The sequence below is a fragment of the Sus scrofa genome, chromosome 2 (genome assembly GCF_000003025.6).
Source record: "Sus scrofa isolate TJ Tabasco breed Duroc chromosome 2, Sscrofa11.1, whole genome shotgun sequence".
NCBI classification, from domain to species: Eukaryota; Metazoa; Chordata; class Mammalia; order Artiodactyla; family Suidae; genus Sus; species Sus scrofa.
The window spans coordinates 45532225-45559712 of record NC_010444.4 but is presented as its reverse complement, the minus strand read 5'-3'; the positions used below and the strand labels follow the sequence as shown (position 1 = coordinate 45559712).

General features: G+C 35.7%; 1 protein-coding gene across 5 annotated transcripts in view; it reads left to right on the top strand.

Moving 5' to 3' along the window:
* Window positions 1-26995, top strand: part of FAR1 (fatty acyl-CoA reductase 1) — a 72874-nt gene extending 45879 nt beyond the window's left edge. For 2 of the 5 annotated variants that reach the window (XM_005661118.3, XM_013994548.2), the window contains 8 exons: window positions 3186-3363; window positions 4641-4685; window positions 4807-4925; window positions 5821-5888; window positions 7703-7874; window positions 15723-15852; window positions 20997-21124; window positions 23316-26995. In XM_005661118.3, the coding sequence (XP_005661175.1) occupies window positions 3186-3363; window positions 4641-4685; window positions 4807-4925; window positions 5821-5888; window positions 7703-7874; window positions 15723-15852; window positions 20997-21124; window positions 23316-23478 (1003 nt within the window). In that variant the 3' untranslated portion in view covers window positions 23479-26995. 5 annotated transcript variants of the gene reach the window in all.

The following is a 27488-nucleotide window of genomic DNA, read 5'->3' as shown; positions in this document are numbered from 1 at the left end:
TGAGTGAAATACACATCCAGGATTTTCCTTGCTTCAGCCTTCACTTTCTCATCAAGTGAAACAAACAAATAGGATCAGAGCAGGAACAAAGAGAAGGGTCTTTTCTTCTTTTGTAGACTGTAATTAGAGAAAATTCCAGTATCCATCATATTTTTGCATATTTGTTAATCCTCATAATATTTCTGTGGGCTTTTTCCTCCTTTATTATTTGTTAGGTTTCCTTTCTTCTAAGAGATCCTATACACTTTCAGCTCCTTAGTTACCATCCTCTACTTTCTCAGTCAGATTCTTTTCTTCCCAAGGGTGCTACAGAGTGTTCATGGCTCTTTCTCCAAATTTTCTTCTAAAATAAGCACAGAAGTCCTTCTCTTTAAGGATTTCTCAGAAGTTACTATGAGAAAGTAGACAGATTGTAAGAAAATTACTAAGTATGGGAGCTTATTGAGACATTCTTATGGTAATTCCCTGGTTTCTTTTTTTTTTTTTTTTTTTTGTATCTGTTTTCTAACTCTGTTTCTTAGATAGTCACAAATATCTACCTCATTTTCCTCACAGGTCAGTAGGCAGAAGTATTTAATATCTCTGGGAGAGGGAAGTTAATAAATCTTTTTACTTTTTCTCTTATTAGTAGTTGGTGTATCCAAATATCCAAACATCTGAGTTGCTAAGAAAGAGGGTATAGCCTTCTATTATATCCCTTCTTTGCTTACAAAGAAATCTGGCCAACAGACAATTTTAGGATAACGCATAGATTGGCTCTTAAACTCCCTCCAGTGATAAAGCTTACTGGCTTAGCCAGTGTTGGGACTTTTTGTTTGTTTGGTGTTTGTTTTTTTGTTTTTTTGTTTTTGTTTTTGAATGTAGCAACTCTCCCATTTTTCAAAATTTTTCCTAAATTGAGGATCAGACTCCCTTCAATTTTAGTAATATTCTTTTCCTTCCATACATAGGAAGTACTTCCACATACAGAAGAAAATTTGTCTTGATATGGCAAAAAGACAAAAAAAAAAAAAAAAAAAAAAAAAAGCATTCTAAATCTTGCAAGCTATTTATTTCACTTAATTTTATACAAATCTTAGTAGGTAGTCTGCACTGTTTGTTCTCATTTACAGATGAGGAAACTGAGGCCTGAGTGCTTGAGTGATTTTGCAAAGTCACCTAATCTTAGCCAGTATGTTGCCATTTTATGCATCCTCATCAATTAGTATGGGTATCATTAGTATACTGACAGCATAGTGAGTACACAAGTATTCATAGTGTCATAGACAGTAAGGAAAACTATCTGAAAACAAGAACATAACATTGGAATTAGAAATTTAGCCTAGGAGGAGTTCCTGTTGTGGCTCAGCGGTTAACGAACCTGACTAGCATCCCTGCGGATGCGGGTTTGATCCCTGGCCTCACTCAGTGGGCAAAAGATCCAGCATTGCCATGAGCTATGGTGTAGGTCACAGATGAGGCTTGGATCCCGCATTGCTGAGGCTATGTCGTAGGCTGCAGCTACAGCTCCGATTAGACCCCCAGCCTGGGAACCTCTATATGCTTGCGGGTTTGGCCCTAAAAAGACCAAAAAAGAAAAAGTAGACATTTTCTTCAGAGACACCGAGAGAATTGGAGGAATTTCTTGACTTGCTAGTAGATTGTAATTGAATTAAAGCATGGTTCAATTTATTTCTGTCATTTACCCCAGTATTTGTTAGTCTTGCTAGTGAGAGTACAACAGTTTTTATTACTGGTTTTTTTTTTTTTTGTCTTTTGTTGTTGTTGTTGCTATTTCTTGGGCCGCTCCCTCGGCATATGGAGGTTCCCAGGCTAGGGGTTGAATCGGAGCTGTAGCCACCGGCCTAGGCCAGAGCCACAGCAACGCTGGATCCGAGCCGCGTCTGCAACCTACACCACAGCTCACGGCAACGCCGGATCGTTAACCCACTGAGCAAGGGCAGGGACCGAACCCGCAACCTCATGGTTCCTAGTCGGATTCGTTAACCACTGTGCCACGACGGGAACTCCTAGTACTGTTTTTTAAGATTTTTTTATCTTTTGCTTTTAAGGGCTATACCTGTAGCATATGGAAGGGGTTGAATCAAAGCTGCAGCGGCCAGCCTGCCCCACAGCCACAGCAACACCAGATCTGAGCCACATCTGTGACTATACCACTCCTCACAGCAACACCAGATCGCTGAGCAAGGCCAGGGATTGAACCCGTGTTTTCATGAATACTGGTCAGATTTGTTTCCATTGTGCCATGACGGGATCTCCAAGAGCATAACAATTTGTAGTGCTTCACCTTAAATACTTTGATTACTAGATAGTTACTATTAATTATAAATGTATGTTCACTTAAAATGTATGTAATTAACATGTTCTGCTATTACAGTGATTATATATAAGTCCGTAATTCCTAATCTGAAACCCTTGGGGCCAGATATATTTGGGAATTTATTTAGACTTTAGAAAGGAAATATAATCTGTGTACTATATAATATGACATAATTTCAGCTAGATCTGGGTGGGCACCCCTCATCTAACATGTGAAGTATATGAATACTTACACTAAGTAGTATTGAGAAAAAAAAAAAAAAAAAAAAAAAGACCATAAGGGAGTTCCCTTTGTGGCTCGGGGTTAAGAATCTGACTAGTATCCATGAGGACGTGGGTTTAATCCCTGGCCTTGCTCAGTGGGTTAAGGATCTGTTGTTGCTGTGAGCTGCAGTGTAGGTTGCAGATGTGGTTTGGATCCTGTGTTGCTGTGGCTGTGACTGTGGCCAGCAGCAGCAGCTCCAGTTCAACTCCTAGCCTGGGAACCTCCATATGCCCTGGGAGCGGCCCAAGAAATAGCAAAAAAGACAAAAAAAGACCAAAAAAAAAAAGAAAGAAAAGAAAAGAGCATAAGTCAGTTCTGATTCATTTTTTGCTGCCTACCATATGATTTCTGAAAGAACTCTTAGTTTTCAGACCTTTTTGGATATAGAAATTGGACATAAGAGATGTGGACTTGTGGTTGATGTTTAAAGTAAAACTAACTTCTGTGGATTTTTTTTTAGTGAAAATTGTGTTTTCATATCCCTTGAGTCAGAGCCACAGATACGTTTGATATGTACAAAGTTAGGTGGTTTTTCATTTTATAATGAAAAATAAATAAAATATCTGAAAATCATTTTGCATGTAATTTCTCTGTTTATCAGGTGGATGGATGATGGCCTGGTAAATGATATCACACCAAAACTGATAGGAGACAGACCTAATACATACATATACACAAAAGCATTGGCAGAATATGTTGTACAACAAGAAGGAGCAAAGCTAAATGTGGCGATCGTAAGGCCATCAATTGTTGGTGCCAGTTGGAAAGAACCTTTTCCAGTAAGTTGTTAGAAATCTTTGTAAGTAATTGGAATATAGAATTTTAAGTTGTAATTCTGTATAAAAGAGTGAACAGGGCTTATAATGGCGAAAGTTGTTTCCATTTGCAGAGAGACACTCTTATTGGTACTTTTATTTCTGTTGTAATGCTGCATGTGTAGAAAGGCAGATCAGCATTTCAAAAATGTTAGTTGAAAATTAAATCAAAGGCTATGGTGTTATCTGGAGTCAAAGGAGACCAGGCCCTCTGAGTTTTCTTTGTGATTGGTAAGAAATCAGACTCTGACATATCAGTGTTCGTTGGCTTTTAAAATTATTGGCCAATTCCCTTGTAGAGGTGAAGGGAATAGAGATGAGACTATTCAGGATCTTATATTATTTCACTTACTTTTTAGTACTAAAAAGAGGCAGACTTTCCAAGAGAAAGACTCCTCCTTGTAGAGATCCCAATCTAAGGAAGATAAGAGTTCTCTATGATCTGCTGCAGACAAGCAAAGCATTATAGTATTTGTGAATCCCTGAACTAAGAGAAAACATAGATATTAAATAAGAGATAAATTGACTTAGGAAAAACTTAGGTTTCTGTAACAATAATAAATGGTAGCATCTCTTTTGTTGCTTTGATGTTATTCTCTTCTGTTTTATTCACTGATTTTGTTGGGGATTTACCATTTCCCCATAATCTCAGGATACTGCCTCAGGAAATAGCACAAAATCAATCAAACTTGAACGAGCTTTTTTTTTTTTTTTGGTTTTTTAGGGCTGTACTTGCAGCATATGGAGGTTCCCAGGCTAGGGGTCCAATCGGAGCAACAGCAGCTACAGCTGCCGGCTTACTCCACAGCCACAGCAACATCAGATCTGAGCCACCTGTGAGACCTACACCACAGCTCACAGCAACACTGGATCCCCAACCCACTGAACAAGGCCGGGGATTGAACCCGAAACCTCATGGTTCGTAGTCGAATTCGTTTCCGCTGTGCCATGACGAGAACTCCCAAACTTGAACAATCTTAATTTAGCTAAAGTATTTGACAGATATAAGCTCCTTTTTATAAAATTCTCATTGCAGAGAGCTAAAGGGAGAGTAGATAACCCTTTGAAAATGATTTTACGTAGTTGTTTGCAATCCCAGAGGAAGGCTGCTTCTGCTTAGGACGGGGAGAAATATTATGGCCTGAATCTAGGTATATATGTGGAGTTTCAGATTGCAAATGATGAATCTCTAGTTTCATAATATTTCTAAGCTCCTCCCTTTCTTTACTTTTTGGTATTAGGGATGGATTGATAACTTTAATGGACCAAGTGGTCTCTTTATTGCGGTAAGTAAGCCTTTTGTTTTATTGAATACTCTGTATGTTTTTCTGTTCTCTGTGTATCTTTATGTGTGTGTATGCGCTTTGGCTTATATATCTTAAAGTGTTGTTTTTAATTTCAACAAAGGCAGGGAAAGGAATTCTTCGAACAATGCGTGCCTCCAACAATGCCCTTGCAGATCTTGTTCCTGTAGATGTAGTTGTCAACACGAGTCTTGCAGCAGCCTGGTATTCCGGAGTTAATAGGTATATGAGATGACAATGTTGCTTGTTAAATATATAGTGACTGAGATGGGGAAACTAATGTTAATTAACCTCTCAGAACCGATATTCCCATACTGATATTTATGTGGGTGTTGTCACTTTCAACTGCAAGAGTTAATTTATCACAGGTGATAAAGTGGTTCCATCAGCAATAATTAAGAATTAATATAAATTCTTGTGTACTACCTACAGGGTGGACAAGGTCTTTTGGATTAAAAATTAAAAAAGAGATGGTTCCCATGATTTTTTAAAATCAAAACTAAAACTCTCTATAAAACTTGGCATATATAAAGAGCTGAAACTCACAGAGAATGGCTTATATTTATCAAACATGCACAGTAGAGCACTTTAATCAACTTCATGGACCTCCCTTTAAAAGGGAGTAATAGTATTTACGTAACACCTAAACCTAAACATCTGAGTGTCTCGTAACTGTTTTCCTAAACAACAAACTGCCTTATTTTTGAAGTTAGTATTTTAAATCCTGAAAAAAGGGGGGGAGGTGATCATATAAATATGTTGTTTTTGGTAAAGGGAACTCAATTCAAAATGTTTTTCAGAGAGAACCTCTGAAAATTGGAAAGAAATAAGAAGAGCGAAGGTTGTTTGCTGTTATTTTTTCCTTGTGTAAAAAAGAGACACTCCTATTAATACAAGGAAGAAAAATATGAAGTCTGTAAATTCTTATAAATAGTTATTTTGATGAAAAAAGGGTAGTTGTTAATAGTTGTTCAGACACAACCATTAATCCTTTAAAGATAATTTTTAAAGCATTAGAAAAGGTATCCACCTTTCTTGTTTCTGTCTACTTAAGTATCATTAGATTGGTTAAGTTTGGACTCTTTTTGTTTCATTGCTTTGATCTTTGTGTTTGCAGACCAAGAAACATCATGGTGTATAACTGTACAACAGGCAGCACTAATCCTTTCCACTGGGGTGAAGTTGGTATGATTTTACTTGTGTTTTTGAATGTTAGAATAAATTTAAAAGAACGTAAAATATTAACTGAGGTTTTATGTTAGAATAACCCATGAGACCTTAAAGCCACCGAGTTACCAATTTATTCTTATTTTAATTGCCATGTTAGAATATCTAGTAGTATTGCCTTTTGGTCCTTAATAATGTTTCACAAATTTTAAAATATCCTGCTGTATAGTCCTTCCTCATCCCACCCTTGTTTAGCCATTACTGTTTTTCTGCTACCATCTGCAGCATTACCCATAGATAACTGTGGTATGGATGTAATGCTTTTTTCCTCCCTCATGGGTATTCTCAGATCCTATTGTGCCCTGTTTGCAGTACTCTCAGATCCTATTGTTCCCTGTTCGCATCACCTCCAGCTACAAAAATTGATATATCACAGGAGATATAGCTAGTTGTCCCAAGAATAATACATGTAGGATATAGTTTACCACAGTATTTTGTATTACATTTCTTAATCTGTTTAAATTCACAAATTCAGGAGTTCCCGTCGTGGCGCAGTGGTTAACGAATCCGCCTAGGAACCATGAGGTTGCGGGTTCGGTCCCTGCCCTTGCTCAGTGGGTTAACGATCCGGAGTTGCCGTGAGCTGTGGTGTAGGTTGCAGACGCGGCTCGGATCCAGCGTTGCTGTGGCTCTGGCCTAGGCCGGTGGCTGCAGCTCCGATTCAACCCCTAGCCTGGGAACCTCCATATGCCGCGGGAGCGGCCCAAGAAATAGCAAAAAGACAACAACAACAAAAAAAACAACAACAAAAAATAAATAAATTCACAAATTCACAGTAGGTAGTGTGTTTGCTATGTTAACTTGTTCTAAAGTAGGAGCAGTATAACTTACTTAAAGCCTACTGAAATTGAATCATTTAAAAATTTTGGTTTATGTTTTCATAATTAAAGTAAAATATATTTACAGCATTGATTTAGTACTAGGTCTTATTTTACCTCTAATTGGACAATTTTTGTTACCTTTGTGAACGATTTTGATTTTAAAGTAAATCTGTCTTTTGTCCTAGGGCTTTTCTGTGGCATTTTTATTTCAATTTTAAGATTCACTGTTAGAATATATAAGAAAAAGAATCAGGGTGCTTTTTAAATTTTATGGTAATTATTTGTATTTTTTTAAAGAATTTAAAAACCCCTTGTATTAAGTTAGGTTTTTGTAGTCTTTTATTGTGTTGTAAAGTTTAATAAAAATCAAGTTGAGTATTATTTTTTTAGTAAATATCCCAGTGTACATTTCCAATAAAGTGTTAACATAGATGATAATAGATTTGATTGTTTTGATATTGCATAATCTAAGTAAATTACAGCAGAAGTTAGTTTTTGATTGTTTTAAGCTTCTTGATATATGTTAATTTGACTTAATCTTAATTATTCATAAGCAAAGGATGATGATTTTCCTTTTCTTTTTAAAGTAAGTACAGTAATAAGAACCTGGAAAGAGGAACAGAAAGAAAGACGCTATCGTGAGAGGTGAAATATAGAAAGTGACATTGTAAACTGATATAGGTAAAATATAAGGATTTTTAAGAGTGAATTTTAGCAAAAATTCATTCATCTAATTAAAATTCGTAAATAGTGGAAGTTCTAAAAGCACTTGAGTTCAGGAGTCTGATACCCATATTCTCTTAGCTAAAATAGAAAGTAGAAAGTTTGGTTTTTTTAAATGAGCAAAAACTGATTATTTTTGGTAAAATATTTTGCTTTGAAACATGATTTTTTTTCAAAACTTCATTACATGGTGATTATCAAAGCTGTTACACAACTTTTCTTCCTCAGAATACCATGTAATTTCCACTTTCAAGAGGAATCCTCTCGAACAGGCCTTCAGACGGCCCAATGTAAATCTAACCTCCAATCACCTTTTATATCATTACTGGATTGCTGTAAGCCATAAGGCCCCAGCATTCCTATATGATATCTACCTCAGGATGACTGGAAGAAGCCCAAGGTAATGGTGACTAGCTCTGTCTTATCTGTTCCTCTGACTGTTAAACAACCCATGCTTACACTAAAATGCATATTAACTCTGTATTTGTTTATGCTTATGATTAAGGCTTAATGGCCTTTTGTGAATGAGAAGACTCTTGAATTTAAGAATTTGTCAGAAAAGCAAAGGTAGTGTTATAATTCACTCTAATTTATTTTAAAGTATGAATGGTAAATTATCGTCATGTGCTGAATTCTAGGTCTAACTTTAGTTATTTTTTCCTAAATAACAAATAACATTCAAAATGCTTTGACGCTTATTTTTCCTACAGGGTATTATCTAAATCATTCCTTCAAGACGAATCCTTTAAACCAAGTACTCAGGCGCCCCAATGTTAAGTTCTATACCAACAACTTATTGCTTCATTATTGGAAGGGTGTCACACATACAGTACCTGCATTATTGCTCGATCTTGCACTCAGGTTGACAGGTCAGAAACCGTGGTAAGAAGAATAGCAGTAAATACACTGTGTATTGGTAAGGTGGTAGAAGCTTGCTGGAGGGACAAAAAGTCGCTAGCATGAGCTTTTACCTTTAGAATTACTAACCTAATTAATCACAATCACAATCAGGATGCTAGGACATTTCTTCTTAGAATTAAGGATATTTGGGGAGACTAACTGGGAATCTCATCTTACTGGGCCGTTAATCCTCCAAAATCCCATAATATAGGAAATGTCCAACATCAAGGTTGTAATTGTTATTATAAGCTGAAATTGAGCCCTTCTCTTCCCCCTTAAACTTGGAGGTGAGTTTTATAGGGGGGTTAAGGGTTAAATGTTTTGCTTGAAGTGGATCATGCAGTTTTATATGAAAAAACATAAGATGCTTCTAGAAAATTAATTGTTTGAGATATCTCAGCTTCCCATTCAGCTTATAATACAGTAATTACAGTTTTTAACTAATTTTCCAGGTTGAAAATGTCATAGTTTAAAACAAAAGTTAACAAACGGAAAACTTTCTATTTTCTTATACTCATTATGGCCTTTCTTTCTTCTTTCCTTTTTTTAATCAAAACCCCATGAACTTAAATAAAGTAATCCTACTGTCTTTACCACAATTATAGTGACATGTGCTATAAAAATATTTATTTTTTAACTACATTGGCATTACAGTGGAGCCTTTGATTGGAGAGTTCAGGATTTGAGTATTTATGTATAAAGAAGATGCTGATTCCAGAACTTCCGTCAACTGCTCAAAAAATAAAAGTGAGGTATCTGCCAGTGATCTGAGTTACTTGTAGGGATTTTCTGTGGATTCAGTTGTCCATTAAGTTTCTAAGTCTGTATGTTATATATTGAAATATATATGAAAGGTGTTGAACAACTTTAGAATAGGTAAAGAAATATGTAATGGAAAAAAGGCCCAAAATATATCAAAATTCAAGTTTCTCTAAAATAATCTGCAAAATCTAGTATTTGTCATTGGCAGCATTATTTCATGGCTAAAAAGGGGATGTGAATTTTTGAGTGATGGCAGTGCATGCTGTTAATCTTAAAGTTGTTGCAAATTAGAGCAGAAAAATCAAAACTAGGTCAGAAATGTAAAATAAGTTAAATATATCACAATGCCTTACACAGAAAAGGGGCTTAGTAAAATGAAGAGCCAGAGTTTATTAAATAATTTGTAGTAGATGTTGCTGCATAACAGATCATCTCAACCTTAGTGGCTTAAAACATTAGCAGTCATTTTATTATTTCTCTGTGTATCATTTCTCTCAGGATCAGGAATTCATGAAGGATCCACTGGGCAGCTTTGGTGTGGGGGGTCTTTTGTGTGGTTGTGGTCTGATGGAGCTGAAAGGGAGTGTGTGTGCAGTGGAACAGCTAGTATCACTGTCTCTTACAGTGTCAGGATCTCTTCACAGTATCTCTTTGCAAGGACCAGTGGTAGCCTTAGTGGGAGTTGGACTGCTGACATGGTAACTGAAGGCTCCAAGGTAAAGTGTTTCAGCAGGCAAGGTGGAAGCTAGGTGCATTTTCTGACCTACCTATGGAAATCATGCGTCACTACTTCCACCTCATTCTCTCTCATGGGTGAGTCACAAATCCTCCAAGGTTCAAGAGGTAGAAGAATAGTCAAGATCATGTTGTAAATGAAGGGGTGAGATGGAAGGCATTGTTGCAGTCATTTTTGGAAGTGCAGTCTGTTCCAGTCAGGCTTCTAGAGGTCCCGACAATTCATATTCCTCCCACTTGGAAAATAGCCTTGCTTATGCCTCCCCAAACCCCTCTGACATCAGCTTGATGCCAGTGTAGTCAGCAAAATCTGGTGTAATTGTGGATGACACTCTTTAGGTATGTTTTTTCAGGTATAGTTCCTCAAGCATTGATCTGAAAACCTGTGAACTAAAGTGACAAGTTAGTTACCTGCTGTCTAACGAACATATAATGGTTAGACAAGCGTAGGAAATACTTCACAGTCTTGTTCAAAAGAGAAAATAGGAGGCAAATAGCAATCACTGATCCTTAACAGTTCTGCATTCCAGCCAGATATGGTTCGATGGCTTCTTAGTTAGGACTCATTCCCACCCTGGTAGTTCTTTGAGTCTTTTGCCTCTCCCCTCTGAGTCATACTTCTTTTCCCATAAAAAATCGGCCTGTATTTGCAACTAAATAGCCTTCTTACCTCACTTCCTGCTCATAAAAGGTTGGAAGTCTTCAGGGCTGGGATCGGCACTTTCTGTAAAGGACGGTAAAGAATATATTTTAGTCTTGATGAGCCATGTGGTTTCTGTTGCAACTGCTCAACTCTACTGTTAAATGTAGCTTCCATTTTTTTTAACTTCTCAATTCTGTAGCCTTAGACAGTATGTAAATTAATAAACTTGACTGTGTTCCAGTCAGACTTTATTTACAAAAACAGGTAGATTTGGCCGCTGAGCTCTGGTTTGCTGACCCTTCACCCAGAGGCCTCTTTTCATTCGGTACTATCTCTGTCCTTTTAGTGTAAACTCATATGATTCCTGTTAAAACTGTGTGTTTTCTTATGTGTCTATTTTAAAGCAATCCACTCCATTAGACCAAAGCCATGCCCACAGTTCTTTTCGAGACATACCCTTCTCTATCTTGGATTTCCTATGAGGTTCCTACGGGGTAGCACCCTTGAATCTTAGATTGTTCCCTCTTAGATTCTTAGACTCTTATATCCTGCCTCTCAAACAAAAGGGCTTCTATAAGACTTCTTTAAGATCTGTAGCAAAACTTGAGTTTGCAAGGTTTTGTGACGTGTATTACCTTAAATCTCTGACGTGCTAACAGTCTTACGTCTGCATTTTGGATTTGATCTATGTACAGAAGCTGTTTCCTAAAGACTACTGGCTGTTAATTTTTTTTTTTTTTTGTCTGTGCCCATGGTATGCGGAAGTTCCCAGGCCAGGAACTGAACCCACGGCATAGCTATAACCAGAGTCAGAGCAGTGACAACATCAGATCCTTAACCCACTGAGCCACAAAGGAACTCCTGGCTGTCATTTTACATTCCTTCCAAATTCTTCTCAAACATAGTTCCTTTTTTAAGGTCATCTTTGTCCTCTTTGAGGAAATCTTGGCTAGATCATTGAGTTTATTAGAGACTCTTATTTTCTATGTGACCATATATGACAGGTGGTTTTTTTTTTTTTTTTTTTTTTTTTTTTTTTTTTTTTTTTAAGGGCCGCACCCACAGCATATGGAAGTTCCCAGGCTAGGGGTCGAATCAGAGCTGCAGTTACTGGCCTACACCACAGGTCCAACTTGCATCTGTGACCTGTGCCACAGCTTGCAGTAACGCTGGATCCTTAACACACTGAGAGAGGCCAGGGATCAAACCCGCATCCTTATCGTTACTAATCAGATTCTTAACCCACTGAGCCACAGTGGGAACACTCCTAACAGTTTTGTCCTTCTAACTGCTAACATTTTTTTCCTCACTTACCTTGAAGCACTCAGCGATAGCCTCCTTAGAGCCCTCTTATGGTTTACACTAACATTCTTGGTTCTTCCAGATCTCACTGCTGGGGTCCTCAAGGGGCCTTCCAGATTCCGTCTGCCACCTGATCCTAAAGCCAGTCATGGCATGTTTTAGGTTTTCATTATAACAGCCGCTCACTCCCCGTACTAATATCGTTTTCTGTTATCTGTGCTGCAAGGCAGGTTTGCTGCTATTGACAAACCTTTCAAATTCAGTATCTTTTTTTTGAGTTGAGATATAATTGACATCAAACATAGTATCTTAAAAAGCATTTCATTTATTGCTCATGATTTCTGTAGGCAGGGTTTTTTTTTTTAATAGTAGGAGACTTTAATCCTTCTTCCTCATTAATAAATAGAATTGGTAAACAGAAAGTCAGCCAAGATTAGAACTAAATAGACCATCAACCAGCTGAACCATGGTATTCATAGAGCATTCAATCCAACAATATCACAAGACACAATCTTTTTTTTATAAATATAAACATTCTTTTTTCCCATTAGGTTATTACAAGCGATTGAGTAGATTTTCCTGTGCTATACAGTAGGTTCTCAATCATCTGTTTTATACATTCGTGTGTATATGTTATTCCCACCCTTTCAATTCTTCCCTCCTTCCAGCGGTTTCACTTGTGGTAACCATAAGATTAGTTTTGAAATCTGTGAGTTTTTTTTCTGTTTTATAAATAAGTTCTTTTGTATCATTTTTTTTTTTTTTTTCATTGTAGGCAGGAATTCTAGAAGGCTTTGATGAAGGTGGTTTTCTCTCAGGATCTTTCAAGTGGTTTCAGTCATAGGGGCTGGAGCAGGTACACTGGAGGAGTGGTAAAGGAGAGGAAGTGTGCAGAGCAGCTGGGGGGCCAGGCATCTCTCTCTCTTCATGTAGTCTCAGCGCCTCTCCATGGGGTCTCTACACATGGACTAACTTGTGCTTCCTCACAGCATGGCATCCTCGGGGGGAGTTGGCTAGCATATATGACCTAAAGGCTTCTAGGGTGAGTATTCCAGTGAGCAAGGCAGAACGCTCCGTCATTTTTTCTTACCTGCCCACAGAAGTCACACAGTGTCTCTTCCACCTCATTCTGTTGGTTTAAGTCACCTTCACCTCCTAATGGGAAGATAGTTAAGATGATATTGTAGGTGAACATGTAGGATGGGAGATAATATTTGCAGCCATCTTTGAAAATTAAAATCTGCTGCAAATAGGAAACATCAAATAAAGAATCTTCTTATCTGAGGTTTGTCCTGTACAAAGCTTTCTAAGTGTTAAAACAGGAATGATCCTTTACCTTTGGGAGCTTTTATAGTCTGAAGGATACAGAAGACATAAAGTTTTTTTATGTGGGCAATTTTATAAATGTTAAAGTCCTATAATTTATATTATTTGTTCAGATATTTCCTGGGCTCTATACCTCATATTAGGGCCTTAATATAATATCCAGTTCTCGTTAAACTAATGTCAGTCATGTCATTTGTGGTGTCCCTTTTACTCATTTACATTATTCTGAGTGTTAGCTAGGTAAAAATTTGACTTCCGTATATCTTTACATAATTTAAAAAGTACAACTGAGATATGCACCATGTGGATTCCTGGTTAATAGTCATTGGGGACTAGGATGCATGATATTATTACACATAGAAGCAGTATAAATTATTTACTCTGCCTCTTGAAATGTAGTAGATATTTTACCACTCTTAAAAATATTTTAAAAAGTGATTCCATAGTCTTTTTTTTTAGTGATTTAGCTTAACTCCTCTGAATGTGATCTCTTTTTTTATCTATGTGATTCTTAGTGAGTAGGATAGTTTTGCCTCCCTTGGGGGACATTGAACTATTTTTGGAGATGTTTTTAGTTATCACACCTGGGGGATGGGTGCTCCTGGCATCTAGTGGGTAGAGGCCAGGAATGCTGCCAAGCTTCTTGCAGCGCACAGGACAGCTTCCTACCACAAAGAATTATCTGGCCTAAAATGTCTCTAGTGCTATGGTTGAGAAACCCTGGACTAGAAGATTGTTAAGATCTTGCCTTCCTCCAAAGGACTGTGATTATTTTTTTCCAGGTTGCTGTAATAAAGAATAAATAAATACTCAGAACATACATGGCAGTGTTGTTCTAGGCATCTGCTCTTACAGCATATTTAACCATAGAGTGAGGGTGCAAAGATTTATTTCCTTTTATCCCTCGTAGTATTCAGTCTAGTATTTTGGTTGCTTGATAAATATTTTGTGAATCAGTTTTTTAGGGTAATTCTGTCACTTGAATGAATCTGAAAATAAGACTAGGTGAGAATTGTCAGTGAAAAAGGAGTTAGGAAGAAAAACTTTTGAATGAGATGTTATGTTGGAAAACCAAATATATGTATGTGTGTGATTGAAGTGTACTGTACTGGCTGCGATATGGGTATTCATTTAATTACAAATATATTAAATCTTTTTGTTGTTGTTGTTGCCTAATCTCTTTTCTAAAAGCAGCATATCTTGTTTTGTTTTTTTCCTCTCAAGTGCTTTCTATTTGAACTATTCCTCCACATTTAGCCTTTGATGCTCAAGTGATTCTTTTTGTGATTAATAGAGGTTTTATTTTAGAATTATTTTCTTGCATGAAGTACAGGTTTTCTTTACGTAGCCCATATTGCCTTATTTTCTTTCAATATTCTGGGTTCTGTCTTTCTTTCTAAATGTATTGAATGTGTCATCAGAATTGCTTAGTGAATGTTACTGCTTTGATCCCTTCTGCCCCCATTTCTAATGTTCTAATTTTCTATTTCCCCTATTTCTGAATCTTCTAATTTTGGGAATTTTGAGACTTTCTAAACTACACAAAATGCTAATCTTTATCATAGGAATAGAAATACTTCTATTTCTATTTAGTACTTTAAGTACTTTAAGTACTTCTCCACACATTTTTCTGTTTATCAGAGGTTAGGAATTTTTGGTGTGTTAAGAAAGTTCTTTTTTCTTCCCTTTCTGTACTTATCATGGGTAATTATTTATAGATATTACTTCTCTGATTAGTGTTAATGATATCAATGACTTATAGTCATTGATATATATATATCAATGACTATATATATATAAAATGAGCTGTGATATATATATATATGTATATATATATATACATAAAATGAGAAATTTAAAGATTAAAACCCCTCACCCTTTTAAAAAGAAACAAAATACCAAACTCCCTTATTTCTATAAGGATGGATGTTGGGGATTTGGGGAGATGTGTGAATGAATATCTTGAATACCTGTTTCAGAAGGTGGTCAACATGAGTCATTGATTTCATGGCACATCCAGATAATCAAGAATGGTACCTGTCCATGTTAAAGAGAAATTTATTTTAAATACATATGGAGAGTTGATTAAATGGCAAACGAATATTTCTGTATACTTTGCTTCCATGATGCTGAATAGTTGAGGTTATAATGTAACACACTATGTTATGAATTCACAGAAAATTTTATTAAAATGCAGCTGAACTAAAATTTGGTTTAAGGAACAAAAAGGAAAGGAATACTAATTGAATCCATTTATTTGCTCAGTATTGTTATGTAGAAAATTTGACCTTAAAATACTTGCATTTCCTTTGAAAATTAATTTTCTTATATCAGCAGAACTCTCTTTAGGCAGTGTTAAATTCATTTACTGCTGCTTAAATTTATTTTCATTTTGGATTTATAAAATGTTCTTCTGAGATGCAGAAATATTCTTATTCCCTGGTGTTTTGATATCCTTACTGAATTCCCTATACAGTTTTACTGTGAATGTCTCAATATAGAAAATGGTACCTTGGGTGGTGATGAGATTTTTTTCCTTATCTATGCAAATTATGAATGTCAATTTTTCTCATAAAACAGGATGATGAAAACAATAACTCGTCTTCACAAAGCTATGGTGTTGCTTGAATATTTCACAAGTAATTCTTGGGTTTGGAGTACTGACAATGTCAATATGTTAATGAACCAACTGAACCCTGAAGATAAAAAAGCAAGTATTTTTGTTTTATATTAGAAAACAATAACATTCTAATTAGAGAACCATTAACAAACTGAGAAATAATTGGATATTTTCCACAACCATTATGCCACAAGAAGGTTGATCTGTTTATAGTCTCCTGTTAAAGCTTCACTAACAATTACTGGTGGTAAAATAAAGTTGCTTTAGGAGTTCCCGTCGTGGCTCAGTGGTTAACGAATCCGACTAGGAACCATGAGGTTGCGGGTTCGATCCATGGCCTTATTCAGTGGGTTACGGATCCGGCATTGCCATGAGCAATGGCATTGCCATGAGCTGTGGTGTAGGTTGCAGACGTGGCTCGGGCATAGGCCGGCAGCTACAGCTCTGGCCCAAGAAATGGCAAAATAAATAAATAAAGTTGCTTTATCCTAGAATTTATATATAAGTATCTGAGAGTATCAGAAGTATTTTCAAAGCATGATTGAAATGAGTCTCTTTTTGTTTTTTAATGTCAGGTTCAAAGAGAACTTTGACTTCTTTATGCATTTTTCCCACACTGTTTTCTTTAAGTTTTAAGGAAAACCTTCTCTTAGAATTTTTTTCCATATATTCTTTTACTTTTTGCCATTCTACATTTGCAGTTGTTTGAAACACTGTATATTTTCTTTTTGAGGTTACCTTAGATATTTGAACATGCATACTTAACAAAGTCTAAATTGAACGATTTCTACAGCCTCTTCTTTAATGATAATAATTTAGGACCATAAACTGTTTTAGCTCTGGTTACCAACGACACTAATTCTAAGTTCTAAGACTTTCAGCCATGTCTAAACCACCAATTAAATTCAGTTTCAGTTATTATAGTTTCATTTTTAGAAATTCAATTTATTTTTCAAATCTTTTAGATACTTCTTAATCTTAAGAATTTTTTTCTTGAAACATCTTAATAAGCATAATTGCTTTAAATTCTATTTCTAATAATTCAAAACTTCTAAAGGCTGTGGCGCATTTGATCTGCTATCTGATGTTTAAGCTGGGTCTCGCTCATGGCACTTTATTTCTTTGTTTTCTATTTTTTTTTTTTTTGTTTGACTATTCATTCATATTCCTTGAGAATTTCTATGGGAATTTGTTGAAGTGTAGATTAAAATTGGAGTTTTCCAATAAGGATTTGTTTTGGTTCCACCAGTAGCCTCTGAGTAGAAGCATTAACAGATAGTAGGTGGCATTAATAAGCCGGGATCACTTTTTAAATATCTGATTAGATTTTTAGCATAGCTCAGCTGAATATAGTCCTTAATTAGACTGTAGAGGAGTTCCCGTTGTGGCTCAGTGAAAACAAACCTGACTAGGAGCCATGAGGATGTGGGCTTTATCCATGGTCTCGCTTAGTGAGTTAAGGATCCAGCATTGCTTTGAGCTGTAGGTTGTAGGTGTGGCTTGCATCCAGAATTGCAGTGGCTGTGGCATAGGCCAGTGGCCAAGGCTCCAATTCAACCCCTATCCTGGGAACTTCCATATCCTGCAGGTGTGACCCTAAAAAAGGCCAAAATAAAAAATAAAAAAAGATTGTAGGACTGGTTAATGATTACAGCTTCCCAAAGGAGACTATTTCTGTCTTCTCAGTGCCAGCTTCCTTTCTTTTTCCATTTCTTTCTAAGAAAATATTAATGTTTTATTTAGCCCAGTGTATCCAAAATAATATCATATAATTCGAACAAAATTTTAAAATTACTTAAAACTTTAAAAATTGTTTAAAGAATATTTTACTATAAACTTTTCATGCTGAGCCCTGAAAACCCAGTGTGCATTTTACACTCCACAGCACATTTTAGTTCACTGGCCACTTTCAAGTGCCCAAGAGATGTATGTGGCTTGTGGCTACTATATCAGAGTGCAAATTTAGTCCATTCTGTTGATTCTGCCTCACAGAAGTCCTCAAGTGTGCTGTTTCTCTGCCCAATTCCATGTGTATTGGCTTTACTTTTTGTTTTTTTTCCACTTGAAGTTCAGTCTTATTCCATTGATCTTAAAGTTCATTTTTAAAGGAATCCTTGTCTTTATTTACAGTTCTTTGTTACATAGCAGCTTATTTGTGAACTAGGAGTTTTTCATCTTAAGCAATGATGCACAAGAGTTATGAATACATGATCAATGGGATCTAACATTTTCTCTCTTTCTTTTGGTGCTTGCAGTTTTATTTATTTATTTTTAATTAAATTTATTTTTTATTAGGGTATAGTTGATTTAGTGTTGAGTCAATTTCTACTGTGTAGCATAGTAACCCAGTCATACATATATACATTCTTTTTCTCATATTTTCTTCCATTAGGGTCTGTCCCAAGAGACTGGATATAGTCCCCTGTGCAATACAGTAGGACCTTATTGTTTATGCATTCTAAATATAATAGTTGCATTTACCAACCCCAGACTCACCATCCAGCCCTCTCCTTCCCCCTTCCCCCTTGGTAACCACAAGGCTATTCTGTATGACTGTGAGTCTGTTTCTGTTTTGTAGATAGGTTCATTTGTGTCATATTTTACTTCTTCTTTTTTTTTTTTTTTAGGGCTGCACTCGTGGTATATGGAGATTCTGAGGCTAGGGGTCAAATCAGAGCTACAGCTGCTGGCCTACACCACAGCCATTGCAGCACAGGATCTGAGCTGTGTCTGTGACCTATACCATAGCTCACAGCAATGCTGGATCCTTAACCCACTAAGTAAGGCCAGGGATTGAACCCATATCCTCATGATTCCTAGTCGGGTTTGTGAACCACTGAGCCATGAAGGGAACTCCATGTGTGTGTCATATTTTAGATTCTACATGTAAATGATATCATATGGTATTTGTCTTTCTCTTTCTGACTGACTTCAGTTGGTGTGATAATCTCTAGTTGCATCCATGTTGCTGCAAATGGCATTATTTTATTCTTTTTTATGGCTGAGTAGTATTCCATTGTAATATATGTACACTTCTTAATCCATTCATCTGTCAGTGGATATTTAGGTTGCTTCCATGCCTTAGCTATTGTGTATTCTCTTACTTTCAACTCTTTTGTATCCTTTCAGATGTTTCCCTTATAAGTAGCATATGAGTTTTTTTCTTTCCAGTCAATTTTTGACCCTTACTGGAAGATTTAATCCATAATGTAATTCCTGATAATTTTGAGTATAAATCTATAGTATTCTATTTGTCCCACCTGTTTAAGTTCTTTTTTCTTTCATTTTTTGCTTTCTTTGAGGTTATTTTTTACAACTTTATATTTTCCTATCTGTATTAGTTATGCAGAAGTATATATATATTTTTTCAGGTGTTCTAGTAGTTTACTCTGGTGATTACAGTATCTTTTCTTAGTTTATTAAGGTCTAATATAATGTTGATACTTCCACTTTTTCTTGGATAACACAAGGGCTGACACCTATCTGCTATTGTTATGTATTTTAATTCTGTATATTTTATGTGCCTCATAATCATTGTTATTATCGCAGTTTATTCAGTTAGTATTCATATAGATTTACCAGCATTATTGTCCTTTTACTGCTCTTCTCCCATCCTTGATCCTTCTCCAGTGATTCTAGACTTCAATCTGGAATCATTTTCATTTTGCCTAAGAAGAACCCTTTAGTTTACTTCCTCTAGTATATGTCTTCTACTGATGTCAAATTGTCTCAGCTTTTAATCTTCTGGAAGTATTTTTATTTTTCAAAGATATTTATGCTGTTATAGAATCCTGTGTTAGCAGTTTTCTTTGAGTACTTGGAAGACACCTTCTCATAGTCTTTCTGCTTCTGTTGCTTCTTTTGAGAAGTCAAGAGTCAGACTAATAGTTGTTTCTTTGGAGGTAATCTACAATGCCTCTTCTGATTTTAAAACAGTTTTTTCTTGGGCTTTCTGCAGTTTTACTCTGATATGCAGATATATGTGTATATCTGTGGGTATGTGTGCTTTTGTGACTTGCTGTCTCACCATTTTTGGAAAATTTCCAGCCATTGTCTTTTCAGATACTGCTTTTGTTTCATTCTTTTTCACCCTTCCTGTGGAATCCAGTTACACATATGTGTGACTTTCTGATAACATCTCATATCTTGAGGCTCCATTTCAGTGCAATGGTTCTTTCTTGATTTGTTTATGCTGGGGGTTTTTTTGTTTTTTTGTTTTTTTGTTTTTTTTGGAGGTGGAGTTCCAGAGGTCTATCTAAGCTTGCCATTTTCAGAGAAGTGATGCGAAATTAAATAGTGAATAATTTATCACAGCACAAAATTTACCTGATTTTTTTTTTTTTTTTTTTTTTTTTTTTTTTTTTTTTTTTGTCTTTTTGCTATTTCTTGGGCCGCTCTTGTGGCATATGGAGGTTCCCAGGCTAGGGGTCGAATCGGAGCCGTAGCCACCAGCCTACGTCAGAGCCACAGCAACACAGGATCTGAGCCGCGTCTGCAACCTACACCACAGCTCACGGCAACGCTGGATCGTTAACCCACTGAGCAAGGGCAGGGACCGAACCTGCAACCTCATGGTTCCTAGTCAGATTCGTTAACCCCTGCGCCACGACGGGAACTCCAAAATTTACCTGATTTTATGTGGAGGAGCACTGAGCAGTGTATGGCCCTCTTATTTTGGCAAGAAATAGCATTTTTGTAGGCTTTCTTTTCTGGATTTATCTACCCTCTTAATCAAATGGCCTACTTACTGTCATCTAAACTCCTAAGCCAGCTTTCATAACATATTCTTTCTGTTGATGTCAGTACTATTCTGTAGGAAAATTAATGTGTGTGGTGTGCAGGATGTTTAAAAAGAAGAGATATTGTAGATAGAGGGAAACTAGAAATAAGTGTATTGATTCATATATAAAAGGAATACTTGGATCTATTTGGACAGTGGGGATTTTGTCATTTTTTTAAATGGTACAGGCTTCTTTCATCCTATACTTCATATACTTTTTAAATGCTGACATGAGTTTTCAGATTATCTTCTCAGATGTTTCTATGTTTAATGGAAGATGTGAAATAGAAATACAAACTTTTTTGTGAATAGCAGTATGATTTTAAAAAATAATACTGTAAACATTTTGTAACCATGTCATATGGAATTAGCCTTTAGAAAAAGTATAAATTTTTGACTGATTGTGAAAAAAATATTCAAGAAAGTAACCAATAATTTCCTTTTGTTTATGTAGACCTTTAATATTGATGTACGGCAGTTACATTGGGCGGAATACATAGAGAACTATTGTATGGGAACTAAGAAGTATGTATTGAATGAAGAAATGTCTGGCCTTCCTGCAGCTAGAAAACATCTGAACAAGTAAGTTTTATAAGGATTTGTTTTCATCTTGTCCTCCTCATCATGAAATATTACATTTTTTGGTAAACTGATTGACTGAGATATTGTTAATAATATATTTAGGAAAAGTGATTGCCTTTGGGCTATAACTATGGTAGTATTGATTTAGCCTGTGGTTATTGAAACTTACTATTATCATCAACTTATACTGTTCCTTAATACTAAGTTCAGGTAGAATTTAGTTTTAAAAAAATCACTTTTTTCTTCTTTTATTACTACTGAAGAAGTAAAGATATTCGAAGAAAATAAAAATATTTTTAAAACTGGCGGTAATTTAAACTTTCTTTTACCCTGCTTAAATACATCTTTAGAAGAGGAAAGGCGATATAAAACATCATTCAGCATAGAACTTTTTTCTTCCTTTATAAAATAGGATTATAATTATTCTCTTAGTCTCTTTATAAAAGTAACACATACTAATTATTTAAAAACCCCTCAGGAGTTCCCCTTGTGGCTCAGTGGGTTTAAGGACCCAGTTGTCTCTGTGACAGTGAGGGTTTGGTCCCTGGCCTCACTCAGTGGGTTAAAGATCCATTGTTGCTGTAAGCTGTGGTGTAGGTTGCAGATGCACCTTGGAATCCAGGGTTGCTGTGGCTGTACTATAGGGCACAGCTGCAGCTTCGATTTGACCCCTGGCCCAGGAACTTTCATATGCCTCAGAGGTGGCTGTGAAAAGAAAATAAATAAATATTAAAAATGTAAAAACCCTCAGAAAATAGAAGAGGAAACATTGTATCAATCCATTGTTCAGAGATGCAGTTAATTTTAATGACAGTCTCTTTTATTTGTAGTAATTTTTAAACACAGTTTTATAATTTCAAAACTTTCACATCTTTGTGCTTTCAGCTCTTTGAGACTTTACAGGGTAGCCAGTTGTATAGAGGAGGAAATGGAGATTTGGCAAAGTTGTGTTTGACTAGGTCGTATTTTATTAATGGCAGAGCAATCCGGAATACTGATCTTTGACCCCTCATTCAAAGCTTTTTTGTTTATACTTGTTGTTGATATATTGTACAGTTAACCCTTCAACAACATAGGTTTGAACTGCATGGGCGAATTTACATGTAGATTTTTTCAATAAATATGTACTATAGTACTACATGATATGAAGTTGGTTGAATTCACTGATGCTTTAGAGACACAGATAAGAAGGGCTGACCGTAAAGTTACACTTGGCTTTTTCAGCTTTGTGGTGGGTCGGTGTCCAGTTCCCCATACTGTTTAGGATCAACTATAGTCCTATATCTTGCACTGTCTATTGAAGTTAGTGAAATTTATGTACTATTGCATATCTAAAAGTTTATATTTCTAACATCATTAAAAACATCAAAAGTGTTTTGAAACATGAGCAAGAAAGTGTGCATGTTGCTTTTTGAGAGCAGGAGGGTCCTCCTATGTAGAGCAACTACCACATTTTATTCATGAGTGAAAACTTGTCCACTTGGCCTTTGATCATGTGGCTTTTAGCTGTAACTGAAGGAGCTAAAAGCCACATGTTTGGGAACTTGTAAGCAGGTAAAGATGTCCAAAAAATGTTGATTGTAGGATGATGTATATAATGAATATACTTTTTTAGATTAGATAGGAAGCCTTATAAGTGCAAGGGATATGTCTTTTTAACCTACTACTTGCTGCCTAGCACAGTACTAGGCACACAGAAGGATGCCCAGTAATACTTAAGTAAATAAACTTGCATCCCAGGTATCCTGTTTTAAGAACCCTTTGTGGGGAGTTCACATTGTGGTACAGCGGAAATGAATCCAGCTGGTATCCATGAGGATTCGGGTTTGATCCCTGGCCTCTTTCAGTGGGCTGGGGATCCGGTGTTGCCATGAGCTGTGGTGTAGGTTGCAGACACGGCTCGGATCCTGAGTTGCTGTGGCTGTGGCGCAGGTCGGCAGCTGAAGCTCCATTCAATCCCTAGCCTTGATAGAGATAATGCATTGTTTGATGGACTGCTGTCCAGAGTGTGCACAGTCACGTTTGTTTGATGTCAGCTGAAATTTAAGGACTTCTAGTTAGTTTTTGAAGAAGTTTCAAATTAATATGTATTTGAACTTTGATTAGATTAAAACTGACTGAATTACCTGCTATGCTGCGATACTCTGTTTTAGAAAATAGTATCCAATACACATTTTGATTTGCTTTCCAGGTTGAGGAACATACGTTACGGTTTCAATACTATCCTTGTGATCCTGATTTGGCGCATTTTTATTGCAAGATCACAAATGGCAAGAAACATCTGGTACTTTGTGGTTAGTCTGTGTTACAAGTTTCTGTCTTACTTCCGAGCATCCAGCACTATGAGATACTGAAGACAAGAATTTAGCATTAGAACATCTATGCATATAGTGGTCTAAATGCACAAAATGTAAAATGTACTTAAGTCATCTCACCTTTTGTCAAGACATTAAACCATCTTAGATCAGAGTGTGGAGTAAATTACGGTCCATTTTATGTAACGTTTCAATGTTTATGCTCATAAAAGCCTAGTGAATATGCTGTGGTATGCCAGCTCAGATCTGCAGTAGCCGCCAAAACCATGGCTTAACATTTAGATCCCTAAAGAAAAGGGGTGGGGTGAGAGTAGGAGTAGGGAATAGGAACACTGACCAGTATAACTGTGCAACTCTGGAACATATTAATTAATTAAAATATGCCTTAACATATAGTGATTTTCTAATTGTGATATTTAGTGCAGTGAAATGCATTTATTTGGACAGGAATACCAGCTAACTTGATAGATAATTGATTCTTCAGTGTTTGATTTTTTTAATCAGTTGAAGTGGGTTTTATTTTCATTAATATTACAGCCAATGTTTTCACATCATCTGCTAAGTTATTGAGTGTCTCAAACAGGAAAGACATGTTTTCATTTTTATTTCTCTGATTAGAGGTCTGATGCATATCGTTTTTCTATAAGCAATCAGTTGCTTTCATAATCAAAAGGCCATGTATTGTTAGAGGCCCTACTGGATCTAAATGATTTTGAGACTCCATATCAACATATGCTATGTGTTTTTAGAAGGAAAATGAAAATTCAGGTGAGACTGTTAGTATCAGAAAGAATAGGAATACATTCTTCTTGACCACATTGTGACCAAATAAAAATTAGTCCTGTGACATTTTGTTCATGTTTCGAAGCTGGTTGATTACTTGAGACTTTGATCAACAGGTGCAGGTGCAGGGAGGAATTCACCCTACTTGCGCTCTCCTCCCTTTATAAATTTTATTAATAGGACTTTAAAAGGCTTATACTGTCTTTCTAATGAAAACTGAAAGTGTTATTATGGAAGAATGTATTTGCAGGTAGTCCTAACATTAAGAAAATGTTCTTATATGTGTGTAAACACATACTAACTTTTGACCTTGAGAGCTGAATTTTCAAGAAAAATAAAATAATGCATAGAATAATGTGTATAAAATTAAATAAAGAACTTTATTTACATACCACATAAAGTAGCAAACTGTTGAATGAATTTGAAGATACCATTTATTTTTTTCTGCATGTGGTTTTAGCTTTTAGAAAGAAGTGCATTATAGAAACAAGTAATAGCAAGAAAATTAATGTATATTTTAATGATACATTATAATTCCCGTTAAATCTAAGAGTACCTAACTCTCCTTACTGTTTTAACATGCATTTGGTTTAACAGATCAGTAACATGTTCTGATTTAGCTGATCAAATTGTATATGTTTAAACAATTAACAGTGTATCTTGAATATGTTTAATGAAGTCAGTTCACAATACAAAAAGTTACATAGAACTTTACATCTTAAATTTCTTTGTCAATTTAAATGCAATGTAAAGGTTTATTTTGTTATTGTGAAGAAAATTAAATGTAAAGAAAATCACCTTCTTCCATGCAGGTGTATAATCTTGAAAAGGAAAATGCTTCTGTGTTGAAGCCAGATTTTCTGTAGTAAAACTTTTAAAACATTATTTTAAAAGAAGTATGTATATAAATATATATGTGTGTGTGTATATATATATTCTTTGGAATGATACTAAAGTCTCTGGTCTAGGACCATGCCTTGTATAAGGTGTGAGAGACCATGGCAGTGTCTAAAAATGGAATAAATGATGATGCCTTTGATTTAAAATGGCCCACATAATTAACTCTAGACACTCTATACTTTGAGTACTCCATCTCTCCAAATACATTTCCCTAATGTGCTGAAAGCTAGTTAACATTTTTATGATTTTTATACATCTGCCAGACATACTTCATCAGGCCTGTGAAGTACATGGGAGGTCTACTTTGTCATTGTTCTTGTAATCTATCTTAAATGCTAACTGGGAGGGTGCTGAGACCACTGCATTAATTTTGTGTGTTAAGAATTCTTTTGCAAAGAAAGCTAATGAATGAATTAATATGTCATTCTGGAATTTAAAGTTCAAAAATTAGTATAAAAAAATATTTGGGTTGTTAATCCTCACCAACTAGTCTTTAAGCCTAATTCAAATATAAAGATTTTGGAAATCATTTCTATTTATGTCATTTGCCCGACATGATTTTTAGTTCTTTTTGATTATATTTTATGCACAAACTCAAATTTTAACAGGATAGCCTATTAAAGTAATATTTCACTTAACTCATAAATGGGTTTTTTTCCCCTATTTGCTCTTGATTCTTATAATTCTGGCATATGCATTTGTCAATTGTGAAGTCCATTGTAACTGTATTTAAACTTGACTTGGCAACATAATATGTTCTAAATCTCAACACAGAGAAGCGTGGCAATACATTCTTAAGGGTAGTATAAAAGAAGCACTTTTTGAATCTGTGTGATAAAGTTTGGAATCAGGGAGGGACGTCTTATTTCTCCTCCCTTTTTGTGCTTGTCTGTAGGAACTGGTTCAGGATTTTTTGCTTTTTTGTTTTAAATGTAAATCGATAGTCTTTTATAAGTAGCAAATGGAAACATATTGGGTGCCTTTGTTTGTAAACCAAAAAGTAATAAATGAATCCCTATATTTCCATTATAGTATTTATTGTATTTTTACAATAATTATCCTGAAAATTACCCATGAGGTAATGTGGTTAGGATTGCAGGAAACAGTTCTCACTTACTCTTCTTACCTTTTTTAGGTATACTCATTACTTTCTGTATCCTAATTTTATTTAATTCTAAGTCTCTTACACAGCATTTTAGGGGAAGCCTGTAGGCAGGATGAGTACTTTTTGTTGAGGAATTACTTTTATGTATTAGCTGGAATGAAGTAGTTCTTCTAAAAAAAACATTACCAGGAGACTGCCATGGTATCATTAAGCTCCAGCTACTCTCCTCCACATCCAATGATATTAATTTATAAATATATTTGCTGTAATTTATCTGTTGAATACGTATAAGGAATCATTAATAGAGAGAAACTGTAAAAAAAGGAGAGAGCCTATATCAGGCTGGGGTACAGGTGAATATAAATGGCCTTCCAAGCAAGCTCTTTAGGACTGACTCCAACCCCTGACCTGAAACTATTAGCACTGACTTGGTCTCTTTGAGAAAAACTCTCTAATCTTTTGCATAAGGAACTAGAGAAAAGAATGTATACTGCATAACTTGATATAGAAATGAGTTAATTAAATTTACAGTCTCTGATAAAAGAAATATGAAATATTTTCTAATTGAATTAATATTTTTATCTTGAGGCATTTTCTAGTCATAGAATGAATGTCTTTTTTAAAATGGTGGTACTCTTAGCATACATCGTCTCTGCTACCCTTGAGATTCCTAAACAAATCATCTTTGTCATTTGAGCATAGTTGTGCATATTTGTTAAATAATTCCTTTGATTTTTCTTTATTAAAGAAAAATTTGAGTAACATTAAGTTTGACGTGCTCCTTTGCAAATTGATGACTATAAAATACATTTATATAGAAAAGCATAACATGAGTTTACTATCTTTACAGTGGGCGAAATTAAGGCTATAATTATCTTTTTCTTCCTTTTTGGGGGGGTCGTAAATCACATATAATACCTGTTCTTTTATAGAAGAAGAGGAGAGGCAGTGGGGATTTTTTTGAATCCATTAAAATATATAAGCATTCCTGGGCGTCTCTGTTGTGGCTCAGTGAAAATGAATCCATAAGGATGCAGGTTCAATTCCTGGCCTCACTCAGTGGGGCAGGAATCCTGTGTTGCCGGGAGCTGTGGTGTAGGTCACAGGTGTGGCTTGGATCCTGTGTTGCTGTGGCTGTGGTGTAGGCTGGCAGCTGTAGCATGATTCAACCCCTAGCCTGGGAATTTCCATATGCCTTTGGTGTGGGACTAAGGGGCAAAAATAAATAAATAAAATAAAATATACAAGCATTCCTAATTAT